At 32.8% G+C, this 15,780-nt stretch overlaps 2 protein-coding genes across 4 annotated transcripts in view; both read left to right on the forward strand.

Annotated features, from left to right (window-relative positions):
- LOC126741170 (piezo-type mechanosensitive ion channel component-like) overlaps positions 1–15,780 on the forward strand; it is a 213,716-nt gene that overhangs the window by 151,949 nt on the left and 45,987 nt on the right. For all 3 annotated transcript variants that reach the window (XM_050447517.1, XM_050447518.1, XM_050447519.1), the window contains 2 exons: positions 393–607; positions 668–811. In XM_050447517.1, the coding sequence (XP_050303474.1) occupies positions 393–607; positions 668–811 (359 nt within the window). The remainder of the gene's footprint in view (positions 1–392; positions 608–667; positions 812–15,780) is intronic.
- On the forward strand, positions 962–10,073 carry LOC126741171 (uncharacterized). Its single transcript, XM_050447520.1, has 2 exons — positions 962–5,355; positions 5,595–10,073. Exon 2 carries the CDS (start codon positions 7,489–7,491, stop codon positions 8,524–8,526), a length of 1,038 nt encoding a protein of 345 aa, XP_050303477.1. The 5' UTR covers positions 962–5,355; positions 5,595–7,488; the 3' UTR covers positions 8,527–10,073.

Genomic DNA, 15,780 nt, shown 5'->3' on the forward strand with positions numbered 1-15,780 from the left:
AAAGTTTATATTGAGAAGCCAACCAACGTAAAAGTTTTAAATAGAATTAGATATGAAATTAGACGTATATCACCCGAAATAATTGATAGTGTTTTACATGAGTTTGTAAACCGTCTTGCCTTCTGCCAAGAAGTAAATGGGTATCAGTTTGAACACTTGATACATTAATAAGAGTTTTCACAGTTTATAACATTTTATCCTCCATTTTACTTGCTTTCTTGTTGGTTAAATGTAAATATTTCTGAAACAGTTGAGTTTTGAGATAAGGTAAGTTAGACGAAACTTGCTTGGAACGCCTATATTTCATAAATGCAACAAAAAATATAGCATTTCATTTTAAAAAATTATGACGTCATATCTTATTTTTTGTAATAGCTAAATATTTTTTTTAGAATTTAAATGACTACTCTGGCATAATCCAGATCCTCCAGAGCAACAGAGTTCCATTGTATTTTATTGCAAATTTTATCTTACTAACCTTATTTATGATCATCGATAGATTTATCTACATACGTAGAAATCGTTTTGGAAAACTTATCTATCATTATGTTCAAGTGCTGGGATATCACCTGATGTTCTTCGTTGTCCATCCCATAGTACAAGGCTGGTAAGATAATTTAATTTTAATAATATTTAAACTTTGATTTAATAAATATCCTCTTTCTAGGTATATTTATAATTCACCTATTGTGCAGACATTTTATATTGTAAAGTGTATTTACTTCTTATTTTCTGGTTACCAAATTAGAAACGGTTATAAGGTGTTTATATCATATCATTGCTTGTGGCATCACTATAATATTTTTAGCAGGTAACATATATTTTTTATTTTATGAATTATTTTGTATAATATTGGTACATCATTTTGTTCCATATTAAAAATGAATAACAATAGAATTATAGTTATTCAGTTCAGAGATCTATTAGAATCTTTGATGTGCCGCGAATAGTCCGTGTGCCGGTGTTGCTTGTATTGTAACATAACGTGCATGTTTAAATCGCAAAATTTTATGTGGAAAGAGTCATAAAGTAATATTCTAAGCGATATTTAATCATTTCATTAAATAAATAAATGTTTTAAGCATTTTTAAAAAATTTATACATTTGATTCTTAAAATTTGACTACATGCGCCCACGTACTATTTTGTTAGACGCCTGACCTCAGTCACGGCCACTCAAGCGTGAAAAGTTGCACAGGTCCGGTCCAGGCACAGTCCAAATTCTAAATTCTTTACTTTCATAAACGTGTAAAAAGCATAACCGGCAAAGCACATCAAATAATAGCCTCACATGACCAACAACTATTTTAAAGGCGATAGACCCATCTTTAAAGATTTCTTTACACGTCGAAAGTAATACTGTTACAGTTTATTTTCGTCAGATACATAAAGAATAAGAAAATAAAATGAATCTAAAATGTTAGCGAAAGCATAGCTCGATTATAGAACTTTAAGAGGCAATTTCTAAGTTATTCTGGTGCTAAAATTAATAAAATAAACAGTTATCATTTCAGTATTAATTCTATTTTTGATATCAATAATTTTCAACCCTTATGATGAAACTCAAATTATTAATCATAACATTATTTTTTTTTAATTGTTTTGATTTCACTAATGTCAGAAGTCATATCCTAGCCAATAAGATCCTAGCTCATTCTTCTATATCCCTACTAAAACCATTTCTGGCGCGAAAATCTTTGACCTCTAGGAGTCTTGAAGAACAAGCCTTTGAAGAAGGTTGTTTCTTGGTATTTTTGCCAATATTACTCCAATGAAAAGTTGAAAACTCACCTTTTGGGTATTTTAGTTTGTGGATTCTAAATGCCATACTGCAATAGTGCAGGATTATAAGTGGTGTAGTTAAATCCCAACTTTTTCAAGGTTCTTTGTTTAAGTGTCCAGTTTTGTATTCCCGAGAAAAGGCCAATTCCATTGGTAAGTCCTAATATTTTCATTTGGCATCTTGGTTTATGATAATCTACATATTACACATGTAATTTTATATAAGTAGACTCACGCATACCGTTAAGTTTAACCATCAATGCTTATATCTACTTACTCTATTGGCGATTACTCAATCTGGGTATTCTTCCACTTTCAGGCTTTTTTTTTTATCTCCCGGTATGGTCTTTATCCACTATTATAAGAAGTAGAAATCTCCACTCATCTACTCCAATAACGTCCACAACATCTACATTGACATTCACTGTTAAACCGATCCACCCAGGTCCCCCATCGCAATCATGCAGCCCTTTTGGAGCCAGGTTTGATCAATGTTTGTGACGTATAGTGAACCATGCAGTCAGTAAAACAACCTAACCAGTAAACCAAAGTCCTATCAACATTCATTAGCTTTACTGTAGTATATTAGACTAAATACTAACCTCAAAATTACATTGTTATCACTCTCATTATTAGATTTTACTACCACACCGTTGTTTTGAATAGTTTCATAATAACTAGGTGCATATTAGTTATTTTATTGAAATAGACCGTATAGATCTTGTAAACTGGATAAATAGGCCTATTTCGAAAGTACTCACGCGAACTTTTAGCCCCAAACAACATAATATAAGATTTTAGTCTTGATAATAAATATAGTGTCTAATATTTAAGAAGGGCAACATAACTTGTTTTTAAAATAATATGTTTGATTATTAACTTTTCTTTTAATATAGATTTACTTAAAACTGTCTGTTCTTCCTTGTGAGATTTTCTTTCAGGTTTATAGGTATAGTGCTTTTAGTAATTTCCTGTTTTCTTGATCATCGGGATTTTCTTATCCATCTGGGATAAAACAGGTGGCGCTTATATTTTATTGAACTCTTGTTGAATCCACGCCACTCTACCAAAGTGGTTAGTGCTAGTCGGCTTCCCTTTGAGAACATCCCCTGAGCTGTCTCTATAGTCTATAGTAAGTCTCCCTCCTTCCATTGGTTCCCTTGTACCCACTTTCTAACCCTCACTTCCCATATCTTTACTCTCCTTTTTCCTTCCTGTTATTACCCATCCCTCCATTCAAATATAATTTAATCCAAGTATAATTAAAGCAATATTAAAGTAATAAATTGTTATTGATTAATTATAATTATTAATTCTTTATATTTTTTATTTCTTTTATTTAACAATACAAAAACAGCCCAAAAATTTATTTGGGTACGGCCCCGTAATTCTCAAAATTAATGGGATAGAGATCGATACACAATCACTTGCACAGCCTAAAGTAGGAATCGCCAGAACGCAGATGTTTTATCTTTATTTAATAGACTGACTAAAAAGAGGTGACAAGTCTGTGAGTGCTGGAAGTATTTGAAATATTTTGTAAGATGCTTGGATTTTAGTCCGCGTTTCAATTTTTTGATATTATTTTCTTTCTAAAAACTGACATTTTCGAAAGAAAAATAAAAAATAGTATAAAACATGGAGTTTTACGTATATTTAAAATGATTTCATAGATGAACAATATAAAATTTTGGCATTTAAACATGTATATCATGCGACAATAAATATGACATAGGCGCACGGACTAGTTAGTGCGGCATCTGCGACACATCAAAGATTCTAATAGATCTCTGAACTGGACTTTACATTACCAACGCGGTCCTTACTCTGTCGGTGTTGTACAGGGTGGCCAGATAAGGATGCAAAGTGCTGTATTTTGGAAACTATTCGTCGTAGAGACTTGCGGTAAAAAATATTATAAATAAAGTGGTAAAAATAATACCGTGGAAAATATTTTTAGATTTCCAAGATGATCGCCAGGGGGTGTAATCGCCATCTTAAACTTTTTAAGTGATTTTTCACTGAAATCTACCCAGTAAATGTTACAAAAAAATAAACGCTTTTTAAAGCTCAGCTCTACTCAAATAATTTTTGTTTAACACTTTGTGACGTATCTATTAAAATAAAGTGGTGGGGGGTAATTCAATGTTTTTTAAAATAAACAACTGTAACTCCTAAACGACTGAACGAATTTTAATAAACTTGGTCTCGTTGGAAAAAACGTTTATTGCTACATCAAATCCGTCTTATCTGTGATATATCTAGTGCTTAGTAATGCCGCTAGAGCGCGTTTTTTGATCTATTAAGAGAAAATTGCAAAATTCTCTAAAAAATTAAATGCAATAATATGACTTTTTTTTTCATAAAAATGTAGTGAAATGATAGCTTAATAGGCCAGTGAAAACCGCATCTCGATATCTTATTCGTAACCTGAAATATCGAAGAAAGAATATTTAGTTATCATATAATTTTAATAAGACGCTATTACACCGATATTTATTGTTATTTATTTGTCTCTTTTCAAGGTTCAATGATAAGATGTCTTAATTTAATAATTTTTAAATAATTAAAATATTCTTTGTTCAAAAAATTAAAAAAAAACGCGTAGGGGCATAATCAATGCATATAAGTGCAAGGTAGGCAGAATATTGAAGAGGAGGCCATGACGGAAAAAAGAAATGCCTAAAATTAACTTGTCAATAAATATTAAAATTAGGCAGTGCAATTTGTGTTCGTTGCACACATAAGTAAAGCGTTAAAACTATTAAAATGCCTTTTACTAATGATGAAGCTGTCGATATGATTGCGGTATATTTTGAATGTCTTCAAAATGCGGCATTGGCTCAAAGGGTATACAGAGCTCAATATCCAAATCGGCGTTTACGCGATGCGGGAATTTTTCCGCGTTTAGTGCGAAATTTGCGTAATACTGGCAGCTTTCGACCTCAGTTGCGAAGACACTCGGCTAGAACAAGGGAAGACAATATTATTAATGTCTTAGCATACGTGGAATTCAATCCCCACGTTAGTATCAGAGCAATGTCTCATTCACTCTATTCTAAACATTTTAAAGGATCACAACTAAATTTTTATGTCACAAACATATGTGGGGTATAAACGCAAAACGCGACATGTCCATTTTTCAACGAAAATGACCTTCATGTGCACCCAGAAAGTGTATAAATTTCTCTATCTGCCACTAATATATTTGCCTGCAAACCACGACATTTACGCTTATAAACGCTCGTTAAAAATTTCGGTTAAACGCAAAATGCGACATCGCAACCTGCATTTGAGATGCAAAATGCGACGTTGTCCACACGACCAATCAGCGAGCAGCTTACTAACACCTGATAAATCGTATGTTTTGGTATAAACGTATTATTATTTTTTTCTTTACAAGCATGCAAGCACGAGGGTGAAATTTGTTGATATTCTGTGCGTGTGTTTTCATAATTATTATAAATATAATGGCCGATAACAACAAGAAACTCTTGCCGGATACCCAAAATCGAGCTCGAAAAAGATCTTTTCAACCACAAGAATGGAAAAGGGAAAAAGCTAAAGTAGCAAGGTAAGTTAAGACCAAGTATAAAAATAAATAAATAGTTAACTAAGAAACGTAATAATAAGTTTTTGTTTAATTCTTTGCCGAGTTTTTATTGTTTGAGAAATAATTAAAATTGCTTAAATTATTAATAATGTAATGCATATTTTCTACGACTATTCCAACCTATAGAAACAAATTCATAAAAAAAATCGAGCAATCGGCAAAGCTATTTCAAGCTGAGCTTATTTTTTTTTTTGTTTCAGATATTGCGGCGTTCACTTTACAGTGTTACTATTTTGCCAAGAGTTTGCAGACGGTAGCTCAGAATTATTGGAGGCTTGGGATTGTTCGAAGGTTCACTTATGACTGGCTATTAAAGAATATAATCTTAATTATAACTATTAAATAAGAGGGCGCCACTTAGTTTTTTTTTTATAAATGAAGAAAACTAAGAAAAACACTTGGTATATAGGTTTCAATTAACAATTAAACGACCCTGGATAAAGTAGATTTAAAGAGGCAAAAAAAATATCTTAACAATACAACCAAATTATATTTACATCAAAGATATGTATACACCTCATGTTCTAATCTGTTAAATGTTAATAATTTATTATGAATTAAAATATGAATAATGTTGATATGATTAAAAAAATAAGTTTGACAAAAGTAACATTTAAATTGTGATTTCACTATTAGGTAGATTTCAGCACTTGAAAAATAAATTGCAATTACTAAAGTTTCTAGTAAATATTTGTATTACGCAGGGGAAAGTTCATGAACCTTTTTACCTAAGGCATATCAGCCTTAACCGAGTTATATCTACTTAACTACTAAAAAAGGTACTGAAAAATACTGAACAAAAATAACTAAAATTATAGATAAGAAATTGACATATTAAATTATGATATTGATTAAATATTTGTAGCAATAAATTTAAATTAAAAGTATATTAATAAAAATTTAAATAAGTGAGACAAATCTATGGTTAGTAATATTTAAATAAATGGAACAGACTGGCCTGTATATTCCTCCAAGAAATGAACGGCTGGCCTTCAAAATCGAGGCTGTGAATGTATGCCATTTGTAGCTTAGCTATCTGGACTGGGAATCTCTAATACTAGCTCTAACTCTGGCTCCAGCTCCACAGCTTACAGCAATTTCTCGGGGAAATCAAAATCCTGCAGCCATCAACAAATGAAGAAGAACAAAGAGAAAAACGGAAAAGTAAAACCCTAAAACAAATGTCATTGTATTCACTGTCGATAAAAATGAAGGGCGTTCAAAATGTGACACACTCACCTTGCTAAGTTTCATTATCCATCCATCAAAATCTCGGGCATCCTGCACCAGAATTATAAAATAAACAGTTCCCTAAAGAAACAAGATTAAGGACTATAAATTATAAACCATATTGGCCACTTCCTGCTTCACAAACTTCGGAAATAAAAAACTGGCCTTTTACGTGCGCTTCTACCTGCGACACGGGAACAAGTCCTCGAAAAATGGATGCAGTACCGACTAAATAAGTTACGACCCCACCTCTCGCCTGAGCTGTCAATGTCAATCCAATCAGAGAAAACATTAATTAAGACCAACCAGAAGAGTGACGGACCGTCAACAGAAAGCATGAATAATAAAACCAGGAGAGTGATGCGTTACAGTAGTAATGTGTCATTGACAGTGTGAATTTAAAGAAATATCGATAAAAGAAGTTGACTGAAATTATTAATATAATTATTGAAATTAATGAAATATCAATGGAGCGTTAGTGAAAATAAGAGTAGAAAAATAAAACGCTACAATATTCACCTAAATCTTTACCAGAATTTCCCAAATGTGGACATAGGGAAAGTAATGGACCATTTCTATGCTAGCATCTTACCATGAACGATATGAAGGAGTTTTATAGAAGTTTTTATTCAAGCAAGCTGACCAAGATGCATTTCTTTTAAGAGTAGAGGACGTGCTGCTAGTAAGCCAAAAGCAGTGTCTTTAACCTATAAGGTACGACAGCAAGACGGTAAAGCAGTTCAAGTATGTAGGGAGGCATTTCTGGGTATCTTAGGAGTGAAAAAGGACAGAATATTGCGCCTGGTGAAAAAGTTTATAAACACAGGAACAGCGCCAAAGGAGAATCGTGGCGGTGATCGTGTTATGGGGAAAAACGATGACAAAAATGTTTGCATGAAGACATTCATTGAATCATTAAGGTGCACCGAAAGTCACTATTGCCGCTCTGATAGTCCACTTCGTGTTTATTTGCCTTGTGACTTAAACATAAAAAAACTATGGAATGTCTACAACGAACAAGCTGAGCCTGATCAAAAAGTGAAGCAGTGCTACTTTCGAAAATATTTTAATAGGAAATACAACGTTGGATTCGGAACACCTCAAACAGATCTTTGTTCAACCTGTCTTCAATATAAAGAAAAAATTAGGAGATGCACGGATCCTAAGGAAAAGCAGTCATTTATTACAAATCACAGAGTCCATACTCTTCAAGCCAAAAGCTTCTTTGCTTTTCTCAAACAAAACTCCGATGAAGTAGTAAATATTTCTTTTGACTGTCAAAAAAATTTACCCCTACCGAAATTACCCGATCAGCAGGCCTATTTTTCAATGCAAATTAACTTTTTTAATTTTGGAGTTGTCATAGACAAAGGTTTGTCATTAACAAAAGAAAACGTGAGGTGTTATACATGGACAAAAGTCGAAAGACCCAAGAGCTCCAATGAGATTGCATCTGCTATTCATCATACTCTAAGTACGGATGAGTTTAAAGCTACTAACAAAATCATTCGACTTTTCTGCGATGGTTGTGGGGGGCAGAATAAAAATTCGATTTTTATCGGAATGCTTTGCAACTGGTTTAATTCCAATGCGCCTCCGAACATTGAAGAGATACAAGTATTTTTCCCTGTAGTAGGTCATTCTTTTATGCCACCTGACAGAGTTTTCGGCAATATCGAAAAAGTAGTCCGAAGAACTGCGGAGATCCTAGAACCTTCTCATTACGTGAACATGATAAAAGATCGGGCAACAGTTTTTAAAATGGGTGTAGATTTTCAGGTTTTCGACTGGAAAACTGAAATAAAAAAAACTTTAAAACCTACTACACAATGGCACTTCAAATTTAAACCAGCAAAAAGATTCGTTCTAACCAAAAATAAATTAGGCACGGTTTTAGTCTGAGGCGAAGCATTATACAGGAGTGATTTAGAACAAGCAAAAGGTATTTGTAGAAAAGGGAAGCGAATTGAAGCAGTAAGGCCTAAAACACTCCAAGTTGGACTGAGAATAAAAGAAGATAAAATTAAAAGCATTTCAAACTTATTAAAGACTCACTACGGGGATGAATGGAAAATCAAACAAAGCATTAGGTTATTTCAAAAATATTTTCGACAGCAATGTAGAAAATAATTTTGAAAGGCAGGTTGATGCCGATGAGAATGAAATAATAAGTGACGAAGAAATTAATATCTAAAAATAAGTTTTTGTAAAAGTTTTTTTTATTTTAATAAAGTTTTTCTAAGTGACTTGGTTTTTTTTCCTAATAAAAAACGGGAGCTAATAATTTTAGTAAGTTGGGTTTATCATTGCTCTGCTCGATTGTTGTGTGCAAAATAAGACATGTCCAAGCCTTAGTTTCAGAATGCGACATGTCCAAAATATAGCTCTAAATTAAAAGAAGCCTAATGATTATGCATTCATCAAAATGGTAGGGTAGACATATTTAACAATTCAGTTTTAAACAATAATTAAAACTTATTTCAATAAAGCAATGAAAACCTCGAAAAAGGTTTTTTTTAGTTTTCTCAAATTGTAATCTAATGGACATGTCGCGTTTTGCATTTATACCCCACTTATACATATTTCGCAATGTGTTTTTTCAAATTTTTAGACTGCGCCCATATCATATGGTTTTATATCAAACCTTGAATCACGGAGACTTTGACCGATGGTTAGATTATTGTCATTTGGATGTTGGGCAGCATTAGGGAAAATAAAGAATTTTTATCCGAAATTCTTTGGACAGATGAGGTCACTTTTAGGAGTGATGGAAACAATAATTTGCATAATATGCATTATTGGTGTGACAACAATCCTCACTGGTTGCGGGAGGTCCAACATCAAGGCCATTGGAGTCTCAATGTGTGGTGTGGCATTCTGGGCGAAACTAGTATAGGTCCCTATTTCCTTGATCAACCACTAAATGGTGCCGTATTTCTTGATTTTCTGGGGAACCATTTGCCTCTTTTATTAGAAGATATACCCCTGCAATTACGACAAAATATGTTTTTGCAACTAGACGGTTGTCCAGCACATTTATCAAGAAATGTGCAAGAACAAGTAGATTTAAGATTTCAACAAAGGTGGATTGGCCGAGAAAGTCTATTTCATTCCCAGACCTCACCTGTTTGGAATTATACCTACGGGGTCGGTTGAAAGATATTGTTTACCAAATTGAACCAACAACTAGAGACGACATGAAAATAGGAATATAAAAAGCCATTTACAGCCTATCAAGAGCAGAAATTGAAGCTGCTGTAATGTGCACGCATAAGCGGCTCCAACAATGCATTAAGTTTGATGGAAGACAGTTCGAGCATTTAAGGAGGCATTACTTTTATTTCAAAATCAGTCATTTTTGTTATTATTCCCATACGCGTTTTTTTAAAAACTTTTTGAACAAAGAATATTTAAAAATTAATAAATTAAAACATTTTATCATTGAACCTTGAAAAAAAGACAAATAAATAATATTAAGTCTTATTAAAATTATATGATAACTAGATATTCTTTTTTCGATATTTCAGGCTACGAATAAGATATCGAGATACGGTTTTCACTGGCCTATTTAGCTATCATTTCACTACATTTTTGTGAAAAAAAAGTCATATTATTGCATTTAATTTTTTAGAGAATTTTGCAATTTTCTGTTAATAGATCAAAAAACGCACTCTAGCGGCATTACTAAGCACTAGATGTATCACAGATAAGACGGATTTGATTTAAGAATATCTAGCAATAAATGTTTTTTTCAACGAGACCAAGTTTGTTAAAATGCGTTCAGTCGTTTAGGAGTTACAGCTGTTTATTTTAAAAAACATTGAATTATCCCCCACCACTTTATTTTAATAGATACGTTACAAAGTGTTAAATAAAAATTATTTGAGTAGAGCTGAGCTTTAAAAAGCGTATATTTTTTCGTAACATTTACTGGGTAGATTTCAGTGAAAAATCACTTAAAAAGTTTAAGATGGCGGTTACGCCCCATGGCGACCATCTTGGAAATCTAAAAATATTTTCCACGATATTCTTTTGGCCACTTTAGTAATAAAGTTTTTTACCGCAAGTCTCTACGACGAATAGTTTCCAAAATACAGTACTTTGCATTCTTATCTGGCCACCCTGTACAGTATTCACAAAAAACTATGTACAAACAATATTATATTATATACCATACTCTCTAGTACAGATATAATGAGACACTTTCTTGATCATACTGTCTGGTTATGCCTGTGCTCTTAATCAAATAAAATAGTTTTTATACAGTCCGCCTCTTAATTATCCCCCCTCCCTTCTCTTATCTTTTGAATGCGTTTACATAAAAATTTCAAATTTGGCACACATCATTACCAATCTAAATACTATTTTTTGCTCCCTAGCTTGCAAAATTTTGCAAAACTTAAAAATGGCGGCGAAACGCCATTTTAAAAAATGAAATTAAATAGAAAGAAGGGATATGCGATATATCGTTTGAAAGCTACCACTGAATGCTTTATGATCCTCAAATATTAAGTTGATGCTTCTACCCATAGCAAAATAGCAGCCTTTCAAAATCTTTAAGAAAAAAGTAATTTTTCTGATTTCCTTGAGGTTATTGAAGACAATCGTCATGAATTTGAGTTGAAAACAGTTTTTTAGTAAGATGGGGCCCAAATCGTTGAATTAGGGTAAGTATTAGTATCAGAAAAGTGGATACTGGCAGGTTGATTTGGCCGCTGACGATTGAGAAAAGACGGTTTTCACAGTGGGTGCTGGTTTATGGCAGTTTAACGTCATCCATTTGGACTGCAGTGCCCCTGCCACTTTTGAACGGCTGAACTGGGATTGTCTTAAAAGACTTCTCTGGTTTACCTTGATGATTATCATCATTATTGTAGTAGGGAAATCAAAGGACCACACAAAAAATCTAGAAGAAATGTTCTTGAGCTTACAAAGTTCTGGACTAAAGTTAAGCACAAATAAATCCCATCTATTTCAAAGGTCCAAATTATCAAAGATTGGCAGGTTCCCAAAGATAAGAGCTGCATGCAGATGAGCTGCGCAGCTTCTTGGGAATATGCCGTTACTACCGACGCTATGTGAAAAGATTTGTCAACATGGCAAAACCACTAACCAAGATAACAGAAGGAGAACGGAAATTCCAATGGCCCCAAGACTGAAGAAGAATTAATTCTGGACACCGACAATGCGATCATAGGAGCCGTTCGATCCCAAATCCAGGATAGAAAAGAAGAAAAAGTCATTAGTTATTTTAGTAAGACGCTGTCCAAGCCAGAGCATAAATATTGCGTTATCCATCGAGAGGTCCTAGCTGTTGTCAAAGCAATGGAGTACTTTACCAAAGAAGCGCTACATAAAAAGCTAACCTATAAGGATAGTTGAGCCGCTTTGTGTTCTCTAAAGGAGGAATTACTTGGCAAGGATCTCAGAGGTTTAGTAGTTCCCAAACTTACATGCGGACTTAATAACCTGGACTGAAGGATGATTCGCGGCATGTTAGAAGTGACCTTCAGGTGTACAGCCCTGCAAGTTTTGGTGTACTGTTTTGTGTACTTCTCAACGTCGTTCTCAAGAGAAAAGCTCTGATTGTTATTTCTATAAGACATTTAGTTGCAAGAGAAGAATCTTCTGCCGATATCGACATCCACCAAATTTGGAAACATTTCGGGAATAGAGTATATAAAGAGCATGCGCCGCCGGGAGAGCAGTTAAAGTCAGAATATTAAGACGACTTTTAAATCAGCCATAAATACTAGTAAATAAATACAGGAATTGTATTAGTGGGTTTAGTGTGCATATGCTAAATAAATTAGCTGACTAGTTTTTCACACCTTAACGAACGGTAAGAACGCTACAATATTTATAGTGATCTAGTAAGAGAGATTATTAGATTCCTATTTCAACAAAAAATCATTAATTGACTAGATTTATATCTCGAATTCTGCTTTATTATTCTTATTTCCGGATAGTAAAAAAAACATACATATGACATCGACTTTTTTTCAGTGGCTGTGCAGCTTCGGTTTGTGCATGTTACTTGAAAGGGAGGAATCTCATATACTGAGCCTCGATTATCATCAAGACATCATTCCAATAAATTTTTTATGGGGTAGCTAAACATTAATGAATAAAGCTACCAGTTTGGAAGATCTGAAAAAAATAGTTCGAAAATCAGAAATTCAAACCATCTTTGAACTACATTTTTTTAAATGAAATATAATTAAAAAATTTATTAAAATCCAAATGTGGCATATAGGATTATTTTGCGAACTTCAAGAAATATATTATTAAGAAATATAGAGATTTTAAAAACATTAATTATAATTCATATAATTCAGTTTTCCTTAGAAATAAATATTATTATAAAAAAATACCATCTCATCAATTATTGCAAAGAAGAAGAAAATATACTTGTTCACGTATTTAGAATAAATGTGAACGTAAACCTTTAACGATACCTTTCGTTAAATTTAATTTAATCTAAGTCCAATAATTCCTAAACACAATAATTTACTTGAGCTGCAATAGATTTTTTTATATACCCAAGAGCTTATCTATGGATCTGTAAGCTCGTTTCTTCTTAATCCTACGTAACTTTTTTTTTAATAAAAAGAAACACCAATTTATCTTAACTTGAACCAATGTTTCAGTAGTTAAATCTACAACCATTATTCAGGTAAATAAAATGAAATCAAATATATAAAACACATTTTGAATTTCATAATTCTGTAACAGTGCTTCATCAGATAAACGAAAACGAAAGATAGATCCAGCGATAACTATGGTATGATATAAAGAAATTAGGGTCTTCAAATCAGGAAATTTGTTTTCATATTCCCAAAAATGTGATCAATTTAATACTAATTCTTTAGGTATGTCTTCTTGGCTACTTATTGCTAATTTAATTAGCAAAAACTAGTTTTTTTAAATAAAATAAAATCTAAAACTGCGTGTTCCGACTGAAGTGATAAGATTTTGAAATTAGTCTGTCCTTTTTTATTAGGGTATTTACCATATCATGTACTGTTTATGCGTTTCTCTGGCTTGTATCAGATCTCAAGAAAGGAGTGTATTACGCTTGACCTACCAAGTATCTTCTGCACAAGAATTTAAAATCTTTTAACCAATTAGCTCATTTTGCTGTCTATCAAAGATTCTTAGCATACAAGACAGCTTAGTGAGCATGTTGGAAAAAAGCATCTTAGTAACATAGTCATCTTAGTAGGTAGTCATGTAATTTGATAGATCAAATGATCCCTATGAGAATTACTTACTGTTAAACCCTAAGTAGTATTGCTTTATTATTATTACGAAATAATCAAACAAGATATATTCAAAGCAAAATCTTTATTATTGTCTTAGCAGAGCGCTATCGGCGTATGAGCCATCATCAGTGCTAATTGTCAATTGTCAATTCAAACATAAACATAAAAGGGTATTAACGTCCTGCCTTTTTAAATAATGTACGTCCTTCTGGATTTAGTGGTGTGTTATATGTAATCTTAAAATGTTTTTAAAATTATTTTAATATGTGACAATGTTTTTTTCCCACTTCATGGAACTCCTGTGCGTAACTGACAATTAACACTGAAGATGGTTCATATATCGAAAGCGCATTGCTACGCTTATAATAAAGATTGTGCTCTAAATCTAACTTGTTCGATTATTTTGTACTATACTACCACAGCCGACTTTACTCAAGCCGCGAAATGATAACATAGACAAAATGGCTTTCAGATCAGTTTTCATTTCACTTCTCATGGGACTTAGTGGGGATCGTTTGAATTCCTCTTTTAAACTTGAGTTTTTAAGTGAAATTTCGGAAAGGAAAATGAATGTAGTTATTATTAAGAACTTACTAAGTCTTAGTAATATCTCCCAACCAGTGTCGTTGTGTTCTATACTATAAAAACAGTGATAAATGGTTATAAAGATAAACACCTTGTTTGGAAACAGAAACAGGTGGAGCCGGCCGGCTTCTTAAGTGGGTCATTGTGCTATTTATCGATTTTTTAAGTTCATTTTACATATCACTTTTAAGATTTTTGTGTTGTGCTCTTATCTGTGTGATTTTGTATTTTTTGTGAATATCTTGTGTTCCACTAAAACTAGAAACTTATGCTTATGAGCCAAGGTTAATGCTTTATTCACATAAAAAAATGTAGGTTTTGTTTTATTTATAAACATATTTGGAGAAAATCTGGTAAGGACTACCCATAGTCTTTGTAAGTATAGGTAAATCTATTAGCTTTATTTATATATAGGAATTCACTGAAGATTTTTTTTGCCTTTTAGAAACATGCTAAGTCCCTGCTGTGTTCCCGGATGTAAATCTAATTGCAAAAGTAGTTTAAGAGCAGGGGAGGCAAGTATTTCTGTTTTTGGCTTTCCCAAAGATGAACAACTTAAAATTAATGAGTTTTCCAGATTCTTAAATTCGCTATCAGATATTGCAAATATATCTTTTCCTCTAAGGCCAATTAAAACTAAAAAGCAAAAGCCCTGCTCCTCCAAAGGTCTTCGTGTATCGGCAAAAAACATGCGCTCACTTTCCTACCTAATAAAGTTCTCAGAATCTATTGCTTTTCATAATTACATCAAGGAGTATAGGAAAACTTATCTTAAAACAATTAAGGCTGCAAAAAATCTATTACAGTGGGAGGCTGGCAAAATCTGCCAATGTAGCTAAAGAAACATGGTCTATTGTTAACGAACTAAGAAATAATTCTACCTCAACTAGCACTATCTCTACATCACCCAAGGACCTAAACAATTACTTTGTAAACGTGGCAAAAAATCTAATGGACACCATAACACCTTCTGATGATCCTCTGTCATATCTCTCTAATGAAAATTTTCACAATTTCTTTTTTACGCCAGTATCATTTACAGAACTTCAAAGTATAATTAACGAAATAAAAAACAAATCATTAACTGGTACAGATAGGCTTACTCTTAAAATGTTTTCAAATATGCCTGATTGTACTCTAATCCATTTAGTAGACCTAATCAACATGTCATTTCAAAATGGGGTCTTTCTCAAACTGCCTTAAAACTGCAATAATCATTCCATTACATAAAGGAGGAGATAAAGATCAAGCCTCAAACCATCGTCCAATTGCACGTCTTCTAACCCTCTCAAAGATCATAGAACGC

Source organism: Anthonomus grandis, chromosome 10 (genome assembly GCF_022605725.1).
Source record: "Anthonomus grandis grandis chromosome 10, icAntGran1.3, whole genome shotgun sequence".
In the NCBI taxonomy this organism is placed as follows: domain Eukaryota; kingdom Metazoa; phylum Arthropoda; class Insecta; order Coleoptera; family Curculionidae; genus Anthonomus; species Anthonomus grandis.